General features: G+C 42.4%; 1 protein-coding gene across 7 annotated transcripts in view; it reads right to left on the bottom strand.

The window, feature by feature from the left end:
- Window positions 1–2,210: 2,210 nt before the first annotated feature.
- Window positions 2,211–21,675, bottom strand: part of SLC8A1 (solute carrier family 8 member A1) — a 330,601-nt gene continuing 311,136 nt past the window's right edge. For all 7 annotated transcript variants that reach the window (XM_044261685.1, XM_044261688.1, XM_044261682.1 and 4 more), the window contains one exon: window positions 2,211–5,674. In XM_044261685.1, the coding sequence (XP_044117620.1) occupies window positions 5,298–5,674 (377 nt within the window). In that variant the 3' untranslated portion in view covers window positions 2,211–5,297. The remainder of the gene's footprint in view (window positions 5,675–21,675) is intronic.

The raw sequence follows: 21,675 nt of genomic DNA, 5'->3' as shown, positions 1-21,675 counted from the left end.
ACAGGGTCCTGTTGCCTTTTGAAGTTGTGAAATAATGTTCTTCCCTACAAATACATCAAAATAGTAATATATAGAATGACTGTTTATTTAAAGGTCCCTTAGGAGATTAAATCAGAGGAAAATTGAGAAAAGTGAAAATTGGTAGAGCCTCTGAGGACATCTTTTTGGACATCTTGGCAGCTAGGGGGAAAAGTCATAGGAAGCTACTCACCAGTTCTTGTGGGCTGGAAAGCTGAAGTATGCTCTCCCTTGGGAGAACTACCTCTCAATGGTTGTTCCTTCTATAGGATATTCTCTGCCTTGGGAGATGATTAATCATGGCCTGATTAAGCTCCAAAAATGAAATATCTCACTAGTGCAATTGTTTCCCCTTCTTATGCCCTTATGGGTAGAATACCATCTGGACCACCCAACCTTACAATGTGTTGGGTGGAAGACAATGACCATAGCTAGAGGTGAATGGAATATAATACTGAAGAGCAGAAATGCAGCCCACTAACAAAAATCTGTAGGTAGATCTGATTGAAAGCTAATAGATGCACTCCAAACAGCATCTTTCTTTCTTTGTAAGAAAAATATAATTGTGTGAAGCTTTTCCATGTAACGCACTTACTTGTTTATCAATCAAAATGCTCCATTTTACCAACAGCTACAATGCTTTCACCAAGGGAAGTGATCACTATAACAAAAGCTGTGAGGGCCACTTGTAAGTTTGAGAGAGATTTAAGGTTGTGCATTGACAATCGTGAAACGGTCAGCTGTTCTTGAAGTTATGAAATTATACTAAAGACGTGCTCTGAATGCAACTGCCCAAGATCAGAGACAGAAAACCAGAATCAAGAGAGACTCTCTACAGCTTGAACCAGGAAACACATTTTAAGGGATGTTCTTAAAGGGGTTATTTTACGTTCTGGAGAGGTGATGTTTTGTCACTCTTAGAGAATGGAAGGCTTCATCTTCTACAGGAGGAAATTTGTTATTTTTTGAATTGCAGATATGTGTAGAACAAATGAGTCAGTCTCTATTTTGACAGGTTAGGATCAGGACTCCTGGGCTGTGGAATCAACAAGGAACCTAGCCCTGGGTGGAAAAGGCAAAGTGCTTCTGTTACCCATGAGACCACCCAGGGAAAGGTGTGTTGCGGATTCTCATCGTGAATGGAATCCACCTATCAGAATACCAGCAAGGTGGTTTAAAAGAGCATATTTTATCATTTTTTCCTTTGAAAACAACAAGTAAAACTGTGTTTATGCTGTATAGAAAGCGAAGGTTTCTGAAGTCTTCACCGGTGGCAGGCTTGAATCATTATCTGTGAACTAAAATTAGCTTATAAGAGGTTGAGAATCATTGAGCCATGACATTTTGTTGAAGAGTACTGAAACAGTCAAGACTACTCTGGTCATTGAATTACTGTCTTTGGTATTTAAAGAAATAAATGTCGGCTGCTCATTTTGTGTTTAACTGAAGATTGGTAACTAGGAGACATTAATTGTTGATGCAAGAAAATATTTAAATTAGACCTTATTTCCTTCACATGTGAAAGTGTGCCACACATAACCATGTGTGGACATAATGAATTCAAAGAAGATTTTAAAGATCATATAAAAATCACTTACATGTACACCATGAATAGATTCTATTATAAGAACTGAACCCACTGATATCAATGTGGGCTTACAAATAAGTACACAAACTAGAGGTCACATTTTTTTTCACAAATGCTGATTTCTGGTGTCACTTCTTTCTATACTATTGACTATATGATATGTCAAGACAATAACAGGTAATTAGTCAGAAATTATTGCAAGGAAGTTCTATTGGGAATCAAGCAGAATATAGTATGATACTAAATGACTAAATATTCCTTAGGAAACAACTAGTTACTTCTGATCACTTTCATTGGGATTGATTTATTTGCTGTAATATTCTGCTACAAAGTGGTCTGATGTTTATGGTTCATATTCTTGGATGCAGAAAGAACAAAGTGGTACTAAAAGATGCAAAAAAAAATCCCAAAAAACAAACAAACAAACAAAAAATAACCAATTAGCGAAATGGAGAAACATCTACCAGACACATATTCTGACACTCTGCTCTCCTGGAACATTAAAAATGCAATCTTGTATGATCAAAGGGTTGACATTTGCAAGAGTTTGAATATTGGGTATCTATTATCTTTCTTTTGGATGAGGATACCAACTACACAATAATACCTTTTTGGTCTTTATTTCTTTAAAACATGAAAACAAAAATGAAGTAGATGACAATGAGAGGAAACATTCCATACAGAGTATGCTGTATCACTAGTGATTAAATCAGAAACAATTAGAAACTTTATTTGTTTGTGTCAATAATGTGTACCATTTATAAGGAACAGCACAATTCGTGCACTTCCCCCCTAAAGCTGTGCACAATACACACAAAATAAACAAAATGAAATAACTTTACACAACTACAATTATTAATAACAACTCTGAACAATCAGAATCATATTTTCCCTATAACATGAAACTTGAAAAAGCAAACAAACCAAAAAGCTTTGAAATTAAAAATCAATGGCAAGAATTTCTGAAAGTCCTCTGTGAAAATTTGCTATGGGATTATTGACATTCCAAATATGGCTAAAATTGAGTGCAAAAATCTAATGTTTAAACAACTCACATCCTTTGACTATATTTACTTGGTGTTTTCTAGGCTAGATTTCCATTTAGTAAATCTTAAAAAAAAAAAAAAAAGGTTAAGATGTATCCCCAAAAAACTTAGACCCACGGTGTTGGGCCATGGCCTGATGGGGTGAGTCTCCTGGAGATATGAGGAACTGTAGAGATACGGGGCATAGAAAGGTACTGTTGACCAACAAAGATAAAAACTGGGGTTAATTGGACCTTTTCAGTCATCTGGATCACCAACAACATGATTGCTTTTCTTGGCTTACAATGGGGAGGTGTACAGATCTCCAAGATCAGCCAAGGATACATAGGATGCTACCCCTAACCTGTGCATTACTTCTTAGTTAAAAATCTTAGATATCTGGACAACTGTATTGGTACAATTTCAATGTGTTTATGTTAAGAGTTTTGTAGTTGTGTTTTCCCTTGCAAGATAAAACTGTTTCCATTTGACTGTGCTAACTTTTACCCATGGAAACAGCAATCACATTAGCTGTGAGCCCGCTGAGGGCAGGGATCTGGGCTCTCTTGTTCATGGTTTAGGCCCCAAGAGTAGCACAGTACCTGGCATTTTGAGTAGTAACCAGCATCTAATTATTCATCCAGTCACCAAATGTTTATTAAATGAATGATCATGATTACTGAGTAGAAGAAGAGGAAATAACTGAACAGCTTTTATCTCTTAAGTATCTTTGAATCAATACAGAGGTCCAGTGGTGTCTCTGACCTGGGATTCTTTGTAGAGAGAGACACGTCTCTGAGATGGGACCAATGTCATTCCATCTGTCCACCTCACTGGTTTCACTACTTTGGAATGTTGGGTTTATCCATGCTCTTTGGTATTTTGAAATAGAAAGAGCCATTCCTTTTCCAGGCTGAAAAACCTCCCAGCGCAATCCTCTTGGGAGGCACTAATCTCATTTAATTGCTTACTCCTTCATCGTACAGAAGATGCACTTGCAAAGGCCAGTTGGTCTCCCTGGCTCCTTTCCTGCTCAGGAATTGCAGACACAGTCAGAGGAGTCTGGGTGGTGAAAGAAATGGGGCTCAAAATAGCCTTTTACATAAAAAAATAAAACGAACAAGCCATTATCTACCCTCTGTGCCAGACAGAGCAGAAGTGAAATAAATACTTTGGGGACAGGGATGTCATGGAAATGGAGGCTCTCAAAGCCTGGGCACATCAAATCCAGCCACTGATCTACACCTCTCTCCTTGGCCTTCCGGAATCGTCAACAGGTGACTGCTTAGAGGCCTCTGGTGTATTCCACATGGCTAATTTCCCATGAAGATACTTGGTAGCTTGCCTGCTGTCCTCTCAATAGCTTTAACTTCCCAGCGAAGTGTTATTGCTTCTTAGAAATGAATGTGCAGGTCCATGAACAATAAGCCATTTTCTCCTTTTATCTCTAGTATAATCAAACTCAATAACAACACAAAAGTTACAACTCAGGTGAAAAGAAAACTCACTTATGTCTTCAATGTCCAGTCAACATTGCTGAATGGGAGAACAGTATACACTATACTCTACTATATACAGATACGCTTATTTTGTTTTTCATCCATGCACTGTGTAACAGGTATCACAACAACATTCCCAAACAGGCACATGAAGAAGGAGCCAATGTTCAGTCATGGCTGGAACAGGATTGTGCAAGCCACAGATGCTTTTGAAAATAAGACTGACGCATGATCCCAGGTGACAGCGAACATGGGATTGGGACACAGAGATGCAGATGGAAAAGAATGATGTGCTTTTTGAGTGGGGTTATTCCTGTTTGCATGAGAGGTGGTGGGCAGGAGGAGGGTTGGGGTGGGGATCCGGGGGCTTAGCCAGGCTGGAAAACCAGAATAAGGGCCTTGCTAATTACAGTCCAGAGCTAAAGAGATAAGAAATAAATGATTTTGCACGTTCTTGGGAATCGAGGCACAACATTCCTGTACCTGTTGAACAAGAGTGCCAGGCATCATATCTTTAAACACCAGACTGTATCTAGAACCATCACTTCTCCTGGCTGCATTCGGGCTCCCACGCTTCTCCTGGGAGGCAGCTCTACCTCTGCTCACGTTCCAGAGATGAGTGCGGAATTTAGCAATCTAGTGAAGACATGCTGCTGCTTCCATGCCCATATCCTTTCCTAATCCAAAATAACTTTTTAAAAGTGTTTGGAGAGAGTAATTATAAGGATTTCAATTTTCTTTACCAAAAACCCATTTGCATCTAGATTGGTCATCACCTCCCACAAGCGAAACGAAAACCTTGACCCTCCCAACGAAACAACAGAAAATCGAACGTCAGCCACCTCCCAGCCCCCACCAAAAACAAGCAGAAACAGAAAACAAAATCAAAGACTTAACGATTTATGATCCTGGAGAGAACACAGTCCTTCTAGGCTGAGCTGCAAAGACGCCCCTGCCTCCATGCCTTTGTTCAATGTGTTGATGCCCCTGGGAATGGGAGGTGATGGTTTCTCACTCCGGCCCTAGTACAGAGTATGCTCTTGAAGCTGGATTCCATCAGCAGGTAAGTGAACATGACAAATGTCAGTTTCCTCTGTTCATTATACATAATATTTTATGTATATATATACGTATATATATATAAATTTACTATATCTGATTGTTCCTTTAGAAGCCTTTTATGTGGCAGTAGGCCTCCAGGGAGGAGAAGAAAATGTACAAGAGCCACAGGAGCACGAAGAGGCAGGATGTGAGGAGCTTGGCAGTCCGGGGCCCACCCAGCTCACCTCCGATTTCCGGCCTCCGCCGATACAGCAGCACCCCCACGTTGATGAAAGCAAAAATGGTGAAGAGAGTGACAGAGAAAGCTAGTGTGCCAGGGGACACTTTGAACTGTTCCCCGTTGGCTGCATGGTAGATGGCAGCGATGGACCAGGCCACGCCGATTCCCAGGAAGACGTTCACCGCATTGCTGCCGGTGACATTACCTATGGACGCGTCTGCATACTGGTCCTGGGTGGCTGCCACTTTGCTTGCAAATGTGTCTGTGGAGGAAAAAGAAAAAGGCAGTGACACTCAGTATTTTAAGGTGGGCTGTGGAGCACTTGAAGCGTCAGCCGTGTACTCGAGGATCCAATCCCCCCCCAGTGGAAACCCAGGGACCAGGAGAGGGTTTTGCTGTTCTCTGAAGCCCCGGTTCTGTGGTCAGGACGATGGGATCAAGGCATCAGAAGCCAAAGGTTTGGTGTTGGCTGTGTTATTGACCAGAGGATCTTGGTCAAGTTCTTGACCCACAGGTACCACAGGTCTCTGTCATCTTGATCTCACAGGGTCACATTTTTCAGAGGGATCGTGGCCCATCGTGTCAGAATCACGTGGGGGTCCTGCTGTCATAATGGAATGTGTGACCCCAGGCAGATTACTTAATTTCTCTAAGTTTCAGTTTTTTAATCTGTGAAATGGGATAGGGATGCCCATTTCAGGGTGTCCTTAGCCTGAAATACAACATGTGAAATGCTCATGTTTCTTGGAGCAAGGTAAGAGTAGCTCTTTTTTTTTTTTTTCTTATTTTGCAAAGACCATGTAATGCAGGCTAGATCAGTTTACTAAAAGCGGAGGCAGGATCTGATACAGCTCCCCTTATGGAGCCGGTAAACAGAACTTGCGAGATACTGTTTCTTTTCTATATAATTTTCTCATTAATAACATCAAGGTCCTCTCAGCTACCTTGGCAGAAGACCTTGCACAGAAGGTTTATAGAAGATGTGAATAACTTGTCCAATTGAACTCACAATTGCAGAGCCAGTAATGGCAGGTATGATATCACGGGAAGGTATTATCATGCCACCTGCTCTGGTCATCTGGAGATTCCCCAGACGCTGTGAACACGCACGGGCTTGAGGGATGTTGGAACTACTTCTCCCCTCTGTTGCTAGTCTGTGGCCACCATTAACCTTTGGTAAATCCCCAGTGGGGATGATCCATAAGGCCTGTGAGCTTTTATCAGCCTCTAGATTTTTGTGCTTTACCCTGGCAAGTAGGTTATTTAGGCTGTTCAGAGGATACTGCAGAACTGTACCCCCCCTCCTTTTTTTTGGAAAGGAAGTCAGTCAACATGGAAGGCCCCATGTCATTAATCCTGACCTTTGCAGTGGAAAAGCAGGTTTTACTTACTGTTCTATAATTAAACTAAGGCAAACACTGCTTCCTCTGAACCAGGCACTATCCCACACGTATTACACGTCTATTCTCATTTAACCCCCTTATCAGCCTTAAAGATGCTCCTGTTCCCTTTTGTGATTTGGGAGCACCTCTTGGACAGGCCAATAGATCAAGGATTTTTTAAACCAAACTGATTCCATTTCCGAGCCCATTCTCCCTCCGTACCACACTGCCACTCCTAGGAAGACTGAAGTTTTCCCTTCCTCATTTCAGATGGGCCTGATCCTTCCGCTCAGAAACCCAGACACAGGGGCTTGCAGGATGCTCTTTCCTGCCTCCAAGCCAAGACTGCAGAAGGGGTCGGCGTCTGCTCACCCGCCCGCCCGCCTGGATGTGCGCGGCTCTGTGTGTTCAGATCGTGCCCTGCAGCCCCGTGAGGGCTGTTTGGGAGGCTGGTGCGGAAAAGCCCAGGCGAGACGAATCTTAATGGTCTCTTGCACTTCATTATGAAGAATTATTAGGAGCTGCAGCAGCAGTCTCAAAAAAAAAAAAAAAAAAAAAAATGAAGTTCTGCTTTTCTTTTTCAAGGACAGGCAGCTGAGCAAGGAAAGTAAAGGAAAGAGAAGGCAGGAGAAAGCAGCTCACAGCTCAGCTGCTGCAGAGGAACATCTGAGACGCTGCTTGCGCTGACATGGCGGCCGGCACCAGCTGGTGGCGAACAGATGGCCTCGGTAGGCTGGGCCGTCGGGGTGGAGGCGCTGCCTCCCCATGCTGCCGGGGCAGGTGGCCTGGTGCCGGGCCACACCTGCCTACCACACCACCCCCCCCCGGCATGGGCTACAGGGAACACTGGACTTCTGGGGTGCCCCATCTCCACTCAACCTCTAGACTTTCTGGAGGTTTCTGCCGCTGAGCCAGAAGGGAATGAGGCATAACATCAAAGATTCCTGGGCCTCGGGGACCCTAAACACCCAGATTAGTCCTTTTGCCTGAAATGCAGGGCACACCCAGATCTGCAGGGATGCCCCCCTCCCTCGGTTTTTCAATAGCCTGTTGTGACTATCCAAGGGGAATTCTTGTAATAACAGGCTCCTGTTTTCAAATACCTTTCTCTGGCTTCCCTACAGAATTAACAGCCAAAGTAACCAGTTTGTCACATAAATGAAACCTGTTTGGGGCCTTCGGCATCTGGTAGATTTTATTTACCTGCGTTCGACATCAGGCCTTTTGTCTGTTTTAATTCAAAAGCTATGCAAAAATGATAGAGACACAAGCAAATCCAAACCATTAACCTTAGCTCCAGCAGAGACAATGCTGTTTTTCAAATAAAGTATGATAGAATCTCCCCAAATTACCTTCTATCACTGCTTTGCTGCTTCATGCAAAGAGTAACACATCACACACCATATGTCAGGCACTGCCAAGCCTTACCCTGAACGCTAAGCCTGTAACCTGCTTACGGTTGAACAAGGCAAAAGACACTCAAGCCATTCCTCAAAGTAAAATCCAAGAAATAACTACAGCTGTGGTTTCAGAGGGGAGGGGGGTGTCATAATCCTGTGCAGAACTTGGCTCATTAAACAAACACATGCAAATCAGATTTCCCATGTGATTGGCACAAAGTAAGACATGTTGATAATTACATATATGTATATATATCACATATGTATTACATACATATTACATATATATTACACATATATATCTTCCTATGTATACACCTTAGGACAGATTTCTAGTAGGAATTTTTCCTTTTAACTCTCACCTTGAACTCTAATAAATTTTGAATTAGCCATAGCCTTAGACTCAGTCATAGCCTTAGACTTTTCATTCTGCTGCCTAGTACCTTTGACTAAAAATCAGTAATTGGGGAGAAGGGTGCGTGGGTGGCTTAGTTGTTAAGCATCTGCCTTCTGCTCAGGTCATGATCCCAGGGTCCTGGGATCCAGTCCCACATCGGGCTCCCTGCTCAGCTTTCGGAAGCCTGCTTCTCCCTCTCGCATTCCCCCTGCTTGTGTTCCCTCTCTCACTGTGTCTCTCTCTCTGTCAAAAAATAAATAAAATCTTCAAAAAAAAAATCAGTCATGGGGAAGATTCGATTGGGAGACAGCATGGCTGGAGCTAAACCATACATCCCAGAATCAGGACATAACTGTTCTCGGCAGGCCTGTCCTAAGAGTTTCCTGTGTGTAACCTTGGCCGAGACATCTGGTCAATGAGCAAAAGAGGTCAGCACACTCCCCTTTCCTCCAGAAATTTTTTTTTTTCCTGAATTTCTCAAACTTTGTAGCTACATACAGATTTAAATGTCCCTTCTGTAAAAAGGATACTTATTATATTCCTACAGGTCACACATCAGGTTTACGATCTAGAGCAAGGGTTTCATCCCAGATGATTTGTTTTTGACTCTTAGCATATTTGGGGGGAGGGCAGGTGTTCAACTCCCAGGCAGTGTGCTCAGGAGCTGACACTGACAGTGATTTTAATTGGGATCTAGCCTGTTTGCAGAGGCTTCGCTGCTTCCCCAGCACCTGTGAATTCCTGACAGTAGACAGACCAGGGGGTATGGAGCTTCATTAAGGAGACAGTTTTAGCTCTTCTATCTGAGTGTTCTTGGGCAAGATACTTCAGTTTTTTGTTTTTGCTTTTTTTTTTTTTTAGGTTCTAGTTTCTTTATCTAAAATAAAGGATTTAGATTAGAATATCTCTAAGACTCTAAGTTTATTGTTTGGGTGGTACACACAGCACATCAAAATGTTAAATTCACATGTATGATTTTGGTGTTTCTCTCTCTCTTTTTTTTTTTTTCCATAGGAGTTGGTAGAAGGGCAGCCTTCTTCATTAGACTTGATTAGTGACATTATCTCCTCATTTTAAAGAATGGCCTAAATGAAATCTTCAAAGATCCTAGGAGGGTCTCTAGAGCTGAAGATACTGCCATTGATCAAATTGTGACAGTATTTACGAAATTAAACCATACCACACAGAGTCTGTTACTTTTCCAAAGAGAGAAATGTTGGTGAAATTATTTACTTGAAGTCACTTTGACCAGTCATCCATTTATATGAGTAAAGCCATGGGTACACATGAGACAGTGATGACTATTGGCAAACAGTGTATGTAATGTCAAGTTCACACACGACTGGCATGGGGAATACTGGAAGAGCCTGGTTATAAGATCTGGGGCTTCATCCTCAACCCACTTAATCAGACTTTCCGAAGAAAGGATACAGGGATATGCATTTTAGTAAGTGCCTTGGGTGAGTCTTCCTGACACTACTTCCTGACAACCATGGCTCTAAGGCATGGGAATGGCTATTGTTCCAAATGCCCACTGTTTGGGGGGCCTTGCTGAAAGGAACAGATGTTTGTTTTGGGGAAGCAGCTGATTTCTCTTAGAAACAGTGATGCCCTCAGATACCGGGATTATTTTACTCACAGAACCACTTGGGTGGGCTTGGCGGAGGGGCCAGGCCCACCTAACTGTAATGTCTTCCCAATCTCAAGTCACACAATGCTCTTATTACTTTTTTTTTAAGGTTTATTTTAGCTCGAGTGAGCGCATGGATTGGCGAGGGAGGAGCAGAGGGAGAGAATCTTCAAGCAGACTCCCTGCTGAGTGCAGAGCCCTTGGGCTCCATCTTGGGACCCATGAGATCATCACCTGAGCCAAAACCAAGACTTGGACACTCAACTGACTGAGCTACCCAGGTGCACTAATGTTTTACTATCTTTAAACCTCATTCCAGGATAGATGCTATGAAAGGCCAGAGGAGGAGGGAAATTTACTTTAGTTGAATTCTGGCTCTGTCACCTTGCCAGGTAAGAAGCTTACCTACTTCATAGGGCTTTAAAAGAAATGTGTTAACATGAACAGCACTCAGACGAGGGCCTGGCAGCTAATGAGTGTTCAGTATTATTAGCTATTTTTATAATACAACAAACAGCACCAGAGCCCCAAACAAGTGGTAAGGAATTCTGACCTAATGTAATAATTCTCAACTTTTAGGAAGTTTATCACATCCTTTAAAGACTTACTTTATGATCCTATGCATTTAAAAATGTGATAGAGCATAAAATTATTCCTAAAAATCAAAGACATTTTTTATTTTGAAAATTCCATGTCACCTAAGCCGTAAAACGACACTGGAGGTATGCTGCTTTCTAAGGCCCTCATCTCACTGAAAGGCAGGCATCTCTGCTGCACGATGCATCTGTTCCTCTCTTTCTCCTCTCTTTTAGGCACTGTGTTCCTGGCTCTTTTAGAATTCGAACGGAAATAGTCAAAGTACTCGTTCTTCTGTCACGGAAGACTTTGAACAAGGTTTTGTCTTTAGTTGTGACATTTACCCAAGTAAATACAAAAACCACATTGCCTCACACACTCTGCCGGATCATCTCAAAAGAATCCTTATTTGACTTCCAAGCAAAGTTCAAGGGATCAAGGAATTACTGGTGTTTGATTGATTAATGACCAGTCAGGAGTTGTAAAAACAGAAAAAGGGTAAAGCACTTAAATGAGATTTCTGCCCATAAAAGCTGCTGCTGAAAGAGAGAGAGAAAAGAAATAGAGACGGTGACATGGCCTATTTTTAGAAGAGAAGAAAACGGAGGTAAGCAAAAAGCTCCAGAGGACTCGTGTTGGCAGATCAGAACACCTGCTTCTAGTCATTTTTATCCTCAACTGCAAATCAAGCACCAGGGCAACTTCTGAAAAATACCAGCTTTCTAACCCCACCCAAGTTTCTGTTTCATTGGTCTGAACACTGGTGGTTTTTTTTTAAATTTTATTTATTTACTTACTTATTCTATTTATTTATTTGGAGGATGGGGAGGTATGAAGGGGGAGAGAGAAGCCTCAGCAGTCTCCATGCCCAGCATAGAGCCCGACACAAGTCTCAGTCCCACAATTCTGAGATCATGACCTGAGCCAAAATCAAGAGTTGGACACTCAACTGACCTGTCCCTGGACAGCAGTATTTTTAAAGCTCCCCCAACTAGACTGAGATCCGCTCAGAGCCTTTGTGTCTTCGTCTGTGTAAGGACAATGGCACCTCTCATAGATTAGCCTGGATAACATATGAAATAGCCCTGACACCATTTTTTTGTTGTTGCGGTTGTTACCAAGTAACTTTTTGTTCTGTTTATATTAACTTGAATGTTTGCACTGTGCAAGAGTACCCTGGGACTTAGTTTTCCTAGCATGTATTTGAAATCCTGGTAGATTTTAAGGGCGCCTGGATGGCTCATGCAGTTAAACATCTGCCTTTGGCTCAGGTCGTGATCCAGGGGTCCTGGGATTGAACCCTGTGTCAGGCTCCCTGTTCAGCGGGGAGTCTGCTTCTCCCTCCTCCACTGCCCTACTTGTGTGTGCTTGCTTGCTTGCCCGCTTTCTGTCAAATAAATAAAATCTTAAAAAAAAAAAAAGATATGCTGGTAGATTTCAAATTCAGAGATGAATTCTAATTAGAAGAAAAATAATAGGGGCTTATTTTCCAGGGGACACAAAACAGAGTAGAGGATGAACACAAACCAACAGTGTCATTTGATCAGACTTCCAAAGTGTAATTTGATCTATGTTTTCAAAAGAAAATAACACTCCAGTCTTAAACACATCCATGATGGGGTAGATTTTTCAGTATGATGATCATAAACATCCAGGAGAGGACCTAAGGTTCCCCTTCCTTGTCCAAACCTCTAGCTTCATGAGATTTGCTAAAATTTTCTAAAATCCCTGGTTCTAAATCTCTGAGGTCAATAAAAACACCTGAGCGTCTCAGAGAACTCTGTCTGAGATGGGGCTCATTCTATTCAATCGCTTCATCACTCTCTCCACTTCTACACTTGACCCTGAAAAAAGCCCCAAGCCAACGAGCTGGGTGTGGAGCAAAGAAGTGATGTTCTGCCCTGGTTGTCTCTTGAGACTTGGATTAACATGGTTCTGGAGTGGACTAGATTATGTATGTTAAGCAGGTTTGGTACTTTGACTTTGGGAGTCCTTCTTATGTCCTTCCCCAAATTAAAAGGTTCATGCAGATCATCGCAGTGGAAGTTCCAGTGTGTGCCTGAAAAACTAAGGGGCTTAGGTTGGCTGACTTGAGAAAAGTCTCCTGATCTGGTCAAGTGACGAACAGGCAGCTTGATGCTGACCATAATATTGCGCAGGTCCCAGTGAGTTCGTGTGAATTAGCGGTTCTGCTTGGCATTGAGACACGTAAGCAAGCTGAGGTCATTGTCAGGAGTTCATTTGGTCACCTGGTTCCATGTTACTCTGTGGTTAACCATGGTCATTACTGAAGAATGCTGGTCCTGATTCCCATGGACTGCACAGCGTCTCTAGTTAGAGTAGTAAGGAGCCTGAGCTAAGGAGTAAGACCTAGTCCTCCTCCCATTTGCTGTACGCTGGCAGTGTGGCCTTGGGGATAACCGCTCTTCAAGCCTCTGATATATAAAATAGGGAAAATAAAAATCCTTATTTATATAGCCATGACAGTGATCAAAAATACTGCAACACAACTTAGCATGGTTTTGGAAGTTCGTAAATGCACAGCAAATAACTGTTATATTTCAGAATTCTTTGTTCTGGTGATAAAGGAAATGTTCATGTTATTAAAAATTTTCATTATGGTTTCATTCGGCTAGGTGGTTTATGTTTCATAGAACTTATGTAGGATTTTGGGAGAATGTGTGTCTCTTTGATGTCCAGAAATGTTGGTGGTGATAAGGGCAACAATAGTTAACATTTACGAGGCTCCTAGGAGAGGCTCTACATATGGCTTCTCATTTAATCTGCAAAACAACCATATGAGCTAGGAATTTCTACTATCTTCATTTGATAGATGAGAAAACTGAATCTCTGAGTGTAAGAAATTTGTCCAGGGCACCTGGGTGGGCTCAGTGAGTTAATAATAGCAGTACCTTGATGTTACCTGCCTACCTGCTTCCTCCTCTCTCCGCCTACTTGTAGTCTCTCTCTGTCAAATAAATAAATAAAATCTTACAAAAAAAAAAAAAAAAAAGAAAAATTTTTTCAGAGTTATATAGCCAGTAAAAGGTGAAACTAGAATTCAGATCAAACAGATATGATTCTAGCTAGAGCTCATGTTCTTAACCACAGGTCCATGGTAGTTTATTTTTTTTAGGATTTAGTTTTTGGGGAGAGAGAGAGAAAACAAGAAAGTGTGCAGAGGGAGGGGTAGAGGGAGAGAGAGAATTTTTTTTTAAAGATTTTTTTTATTAATTTGACAGATAGAGATCACAAGTAGGCAGAGGCAGGCAGAGCGAGAGAGAGAAGGAAACAGGCTCCCTGCTGAACAGAGAGCCCGATGTGGGGCTAGATCCCAGGACCCTGGGATATGACCCGAGCTGAAGGCAGAGGCTTTAACCCACTGCCACCCAGGCGCCCCAAGAGAGAGAATCTTAAGCAGACTCCGTGCTGAGCACAGAGCCTGACACAGGGCATGATCTCATGACCCTGATCTCATGATCTGAAATGAAACCAAGGGCTGGACATGCAACAGACTGAGCCACGCAGGTTCCCCAGAGCACAGGAGCATGGGTATTAACAAGGACTAAATAACATATCTGAAATTTGAAAATGGACAAAGCGTTCAAAGATGATATCCAGAAACTTCATCGTGTTCACCTGGGACAGAAACAGATTATGAAGGGGCTATTTTCACGGATGACCCTTCATTCCTTTAGAACAACATCAGAGATCACTGACAAGGTAATTTTATCAATTTCTTAAGTTCCTGGTTTCTTTTGGGTATTACATTTATACTATCTTTCTAGTACATAAAAATAGGCTTGAGAGAACCTACTTTTAAAATAACATCAAGGGGGGCGCCTGGTTGGCTCAGTGGGTTAAAACCTCTGCCTTCGGCTCGGGTCATGGTCCCAGGGTCCTGGGATCGAGTCCCACATCGGGCCCTCTGCTCAGTGGGGAGCCTGCTTCCTCCTCTCTCTCTGCCTGCCTCTCTGCCTATCTCTGTCTGTCAAATAAATAAATAAAAATCTTAAAAAAAATAATAATAAAATAAAATAACATCAAGGTACTGCTATTTTCAGCATTGAGCCATAATTCTATTATTTTTTTATAATAAACCCCCCCTTTTTTTTTAAGATTGATTTGAGAGATAGAGAGCATGAGTGTGGGAAGGGTCAGAGGGAGAGAATATCCAAGCTGCCTCCCACTGAACTTGGAGCCCAACTTGGGGCTGATCTCATAAGGCACGGGATCAGGACCCGAGTCAAAAGCAAGAGTGGTAGGGAATTTGGGTAAATTGGAAGGGGAGGTGAACCATGAGAGACTATGGACTCTGAAAAACAGTCTGAGGGGTTTGAAGTGGTGGGGGGGTGGGAGGTTGGGGTACCAGGTGGTGGGTATTATAGAGGGCACAGCTTGCATGGAGCACTGGGTGTGGTGAAAAAATAATGAATACTGTTTTTCTGAAAATAAATAAATTGGGAGGAAAAAAAAAAAAAGCAAGAGTGGATGCTTAATGGACCCAGCCACCCAGGTGCCCCTATAATAAACCATTATTTTATTAATACTGAGTCCATGAGGGTAAAGCATTGTTGAGATTTAGTCATGCAACATTTTGGTAATTTTGAAAAGGCAAAAAAGGGCATGTTTGGGACCAAAACAAATAGCTGACTGTCATTTTCCCAAACCAGTTTGTTATTAGACACAACTGGAACGCCTTGCCTCGAACACAGTCCGGGGCTGCCCTGCACGAAATAGGGTCCCTTCAGCTCTCTTCTTCCTTCCTTCCCCTTAATCTCCCTCTTTCCCTCAACCCTCCCTTGCCTTTGAAGCCAGGTTCGTTCTTCTATTACTTTGTTCTATTTCTGGAACATCCATCCCTTATCTGAAGCGTCTCAAGTCCTACTTCAGAGATGGTAAAGAGTCTTGCTAGCAGTAGACATGGCTGAGTGGGACAGGATAGAAAGACTGCATTAGAACTTAGAGAAAAAGAAACCCTCCCTCTCCCTTCCAGGTAGCCCTCCTAGGTCAAAAGAGAACTTCCCTGTGGGGTGGGCCCTGTTAGTGTAATTCAGGGCCTGCAGATCTACATACACTGAAGACACCCATGTGCCTTGTGTCCTTGTAGATATTTACCAGGTATATTCCCCCACAGACCTTCTCTTTTTGAAAGGGATTGCTTTGTGCATTATGAGCTCAGGAAAGCACCAGCACTATTAAAAGTAGGCAAACAGGGGCGCCTGGGTGGCTCAGTGGGTTGAGCCGCTGCCTTTGGCTCAGGTCATGATCTCAGGGTCCTGGGATCAAGTCCCATGTCAGGCTCTCTGCTCAGCGGGGAGCCTGCTTCCTCCTCTCTCTCTCTGCTTGCCTCTCTGCCTACCTGTGATCTCTCTCTGTCAAATAAATAAGTAAAATAAAATTTAAAAAAAAAAGTAGGCAAACAGAGGCAACTCAAGAAATAAAAAAAAAAAAAAGGTCACTGCATACAACTTCAATACAGGCCTGGAGGCAGTAGGTGCTACCTGACGGTTGGGAGTTGAGGCGGTTCTAGAAAGTTTTGGTAATTCTTCTACTTCTGCTCCTACTTTGCGTTGATGGGGTGTAAAATTTTTTTCCATTAGCTTATTACTATGCATTAATTGAATGGTCTCCAAAGGCATATGTGTCTATCAAAAGTCTTAAAAAAATCACAAAATCTTTGATCCAGCAATTTTATTTTGGGGGATTTAGAAGTAATCCTGCAAGTGTGAACGTTTATGTATGGGGGTAGTCAGTGCAGAGTTTTTATGTTAGAGAAAAATTAGAAAACTATCGTTTCTGGTAAAAAATTACAAGTTTAATGTGCAACTGCTAAAATTATGGTTAGAGGTACAATAACAAAGTAAAATGTTCATGACACTGCTAAGTGAAAAAGGTTCTGTAACTATGCTTAATATAAGTCCATTAAATGTGGGTAATTAGTTATATTCTTGTATATACATTTTTGTTCAATTTCTTTAAACATCCCAGGATTTTAAAATGAAATAAAGATATAAGAATGCAAATGGATGGTGGGACAGCTGGATGTTTTTTTTAAAAATTTGTGCTTATTAATATTTCCCATTTTAATTACAAAGATTGTGTTTATGGTATTATTAAAGGGCTAACCTATATATTTTTTAAAAAGCCTCATCTACATAATAGAGTCTGTCTGGGAAGGGATGAAAGGCTGATTTTCAGACTTTTCTGGTCCTTTCGGTGGTCAGGGCTATGGTAGCAAGATCCTAAGAAGGAAGGTATCGTATGAAGGACACACAGAGCAGGTGCATTTCAATGGGCAGCAGGGTGGGGGGCAGGTAGAAGTGGTGAGGAGATTTCCTTGTCCTCAGGGACTGGCCTGGAGTTCGGAGTCAGGCAGGTGCCCAAGACAGGCCATAAAGGGGAACGAGGATTCTGAAAACAAACTTCACCCACTATAAAAGTTTTCTGAAGACCACTTGTGAGGGGAAGAGATGCGTGAGTCTTAGTTTCCTTCCAACCATTCCTGTCAGGTAAGGATGGACTGTAGAGCAAGGCCCAAACTTCTCATTTTTGCATTTGTGGCAGCAACATCACATTGTATTTACTAATTGTATATTGACTTCAACCCACAAAATCAGTTCGCATATTCATTTGTTAAGAGCTCTGTCCCCTTGAGACTTCTGGGAAAGGACCTAAGACCCAAGTGTTCATTGGTGCTTCAGCTCTCAATAGAGATGCAATTTGCAACGCAGAGACTAGAAAGGAAGGTGTGGAGCTGTATCCAAGCTGCTAAGGGTACGTGATGAGATGGAACTCTAACGTCAAGTTCTATCCTTGTCTCTCTCCCAGGCACCTAGTATAGCTCTCGGTAGACACTTTAAAAATGTCTTTTGACAAAAATTTCTTATTTTTACATCTTAGAATTTTCAGAGCTCTTCCATAGATGTTGTACCATTTGCTTTTCGTGACAATTCAGTGGGTGGGTGGACGGGAGCAGCAGGTGGAAAATATCAGTCCTGATCTTTTCAGGGGACAAAGCCAAAGCTCCCCAGGAGTCTGACGGAATGGGAACACAGTGGTGGGCTTAGAATCCACGTTCTGTAGCTCCTGGTGCCCAGGTCCTCATGCGGCAGCATTGTTTCCAAGATCCTTCGTCAAATCCCGTTCTTGCCAGATACTACCCTATGCTCTGAACCGAATAACACATCAAGATTGCCTACCTCCTAGGGCTGCGGTGGATATTGAAGAGATAAATTACACAAATGTACCTTTTAAACAATGAAGCTATGCCAACGCGGTTCCTATTGAAACACTTATTGTTTCATGCAAATGTTCTGCCCTGATGAAATCATCATGAATCACTGATGCCTTAATGTGGATCATTTGTTGGTTATTCCAAAGTAATAACTGACATGGACCATTCCCAACGGGAGGGGAAGAAGCACTGGGGAGAAAAGCCCAGGGCACTCGGGTACTCTCCTGTAAGAACAGATGTGGTAGGGGCTGAGAAGAGAGTCACAGCTGCCCAGAGAGAGAAGGAAACCACCAAATAACTCAAAGGGGTTATTTGAAGGAATAGGCCAGGGAAAAGTAACCCCTATTCATCACTTCTAAGATTAGAACTGCCTGGATGAATTTTCAGGGGGATAACTAGAGGTCTGAGTAGGTAATTTGCCGATTCTTGGTGTAGGAGTCACACCACCCTATTAAAATCCTCCACGTGTGTAGAACATACGTGCTGTCAATGCCAGGATTCCATAATCCTGCTTTATTTTCTTTTCAACACAGTTCATGCTCACTGCTATCTGAAATGTTATCCTATTTTTGTGAAGCATCCATTTTCTTCCACTGAGGTGTGAACTTCATGGGATTCAACCTAACATCGGTCTTGTTTATCCCTCTGTGTCTACTGTGTCCCACAGAGCCTACTATATAGTGGGGGCTCCCTAAATATTTGTAAAATCAACGAAACTGAGTGCAAAATAGTTCTGGATCCTATGCTATGGCCCCCTATCCTACTGCTTCCTTTGACTTCATTTAAAAATGGTATTAATCTCCTTCTTCATGCCTGATGACTAGTGTAGAGAGAAGACCACCTGACAATCTGATGATCAAGAACGCCATATTGTCTCACTCAGTTTGCACGCCCTGACTCCTGGCTTTGTCTGTCAGAACATAAGCTTTTTTTTTTTTTTTTTAAAGATTTTATTTATTTATCAGAGAGAGAGAGGGAGAGAGAGCGAGCACAGGCAGACATAATGGCAGACAGAGGCAGAGGGGGAAGCAGGCTCCCTGCTGAGCAAGGAGCCCGATGTGGGACTCGATCCCAGGACCCTGGGACCATGACCTGAGCCGAAGGCAGCTGCTTAACCAACTGAGCCACCCAGGCGTCCCAGAACATAAGCTTTTAATTTTCAAGATTACTTTTCACTGCTATCCCTGCTGTGGACTCAACCCAGGTGTAGCAGTGGTAGAAGAAAGGGCTTGATCCACATTCTCAGGACAAGAAGACTTGATACTGAACTTACCAACACGAGGTTCTTCTGGGTGCTATGACCCTGGTCTCCCTAAATGTGAAATTCTAGAAGCACAGACCAAAGGACGGGCAGCACCCGAGCCACCTCTAATGCGACCTCACCCTGAATACTGAGCCCCCTCTGAGCAGCCTGATTTGAGGTGCTCTAGCTTGACGGGTGAGGTTAAGGGCTCTGGCTTGCCATGTTTCAGCCGGCTGAAGCATCCTCAGACAGAATCCTTCAGGGAAGGACGTTTTATATGATCCTTTTGCCACATTTGTGGTGATTTGTTGTTTTACAACTGCATTGCAGGAATGAGAAGGTATAATTAGCCCTCTGCTGGGTCCATTTGTAGACCCCAGCGGGGATCTCTGCAGTTCGGGACGACAGCAAGTCTTGCTTCTTGTCTCAACCCATGATTTTTTATAATGATAACCTAATAAGAGTTTACAATTTATGGAGGACCATGTCAAAAAGCCCCCTGGGCTCCAGAGGGCAGGGGAGAGGAGAAAGAAAACAAATACGAAACATAATACTCTGACTGCAAATGATAGAACCAAAGTAAGCTGACTTCTCTTTAGCACAAAATACAGGATTTATATGTGCTGAGCTAAACAAAGGTTGTCAAATATGATCACCAATAGATTTGGCATTTCTGGGTCATGTGCCAGGAAAGGTGGACAAAGAACGTAAGGCGTTTTATGGATTTAAATCCCTTTTCTGGAATGAAGCAGAATATGAACTAATAATACATAGTTTATGTTTCATTCTTGGGAAGAGGCAGGATGTGAGGCCTGTGTGCTGAGGAACGCTGACGGCGTTCCAGCTGGCTTTGTGCAGAAATGCCAAGTACCACAGTTTCATGCTATAATATGCACTATCCCCAACAGATATTAAAATGCTTTTACAGTCACATGTAAGACTTGCTTTTTATTTGCCTTCTTTTCTTAAAATACCATTGGGCCTTAAATTTGTTGTTCATGCAGTGCCATGACATGGCAATTAAGTTCTGCTTTTTTATACTACACATTTTTTTTCTTTTGAATTTAGTAATAATAGGTCAGTCTGTGTGTAGGAAGAACATGTACATGGCCTCTGTTCAAGGTCCTGGGCTCTACTCACTCCCTAAGGGGTCCAGGGGCCAATGACTAGTATCTACAGGGTGACATGCTGAGGCCAGTGATAAGAGTAAGAAGCTGAACTCATTGGATTTCCCTCCTGAGCACTGCGTTATGATTACCTGACTCCCTGGACCAAGGATATTTAGGCTGAAGGTGTTACCCCAAGAGTCATAGTGCTAATTCAAAATACTATTGTGTGGTATTTTCCCCCAGCGATTTGGAATATATGAGCCAAGATTACCTTTGTGGGGAGGATAGTGGGATTGTTCTAAAGGCTGGCTGCCCAGTTCCATATATGGACAAAGGGATGAAGCCGAAAACCTCTCTCACTTATAGTTTGCAAATGTCTGTAGAGATTTTGTGGTGCACAGAACAAAAATTATTTTAAAATCTTAAGAACCTGAGGTAAATGACTACCTTTTGTATTACTAAAATGCAATTACAATCATGTAGAGAACCTGTGACCTTTTTATATTAAAATTGGTCCCTGAGAAATGTTGAAAAAAGGCAACTCTGTGGGTCAAGAAGTTACATTAGTGGTTGCCTGGGGCAGGAGGTAGAAGTGGGGATTCCCTGTCAGGAGGCAAGAGGGATCTTATTAGGGTGATGAAATGTTCTAAAACTGGATTAGGGTAGTGGTTGCAGGGTATTGTAGATCTGCTAAGAAAATCACTGAACTGTATCCCTCAATGAGTGACATTTCTGGTATATATATTATGTCTCAATAAAGTTGTTAAAAAATGCAGCCCGAGGCCTGAATATGGAAGAAAAGAAATGCAAAAAAAGTGGCTCTTGAAATTTTTCATTTTCATTATCTTATTTTCAAATGGGAGAAGGGAGAAAAATGAAAGTTACCACCTCAACCTTATTTACAAGTCCCCTGTAGGAGACCCGTGCTCTCATGAATCCCCTTGGAGCAAACAGGTCTAAGACCTTCAGTGCACTTGACATTTGCTCCCTTTGAAATATACCTTGAGACTAAAAAGGGGAGGAAATTTATATTCAACCACATTGCACATTCATAACACCCACTCTCTGAACACACACACACACACACACACACACACACACTCATTACCCACACCGCTGAATGGGGTGATATTTCTGCCAATGTCCTTGTTTTGGGTGACCTAGACTCTTTAGGAAGGATCAGATAAGACCAGGATGAAATATTTTTAGTTTCCTTTCTCCTACACTGTGGTTTTTGTGGAACTGAGTGCAGGCGGCTGGCGTGGGGTTGGGGCCCTAATCTAAAGACC

The sequence above is a fragment of the Neovison vison genome, chromosome 8 (genome assembly GCF_020171115.1).
Source record: "Neovison vison isolate M4711 chromosome 8, ASM_NN_V1, whole genome shotgun sequence".
In the NCBI taxonomy this organism is placed as follows: domain Eukaryota; kingdom Metazoa; phylum Chordata; class Mammalia; order Carnivora; family Mustelidae; genus Neogale; species Neogale vison.
Note: the sequence above shows the minus strand (reverse complement) of the source record. Positions and strands in the feature narration are given on the sequence as shown.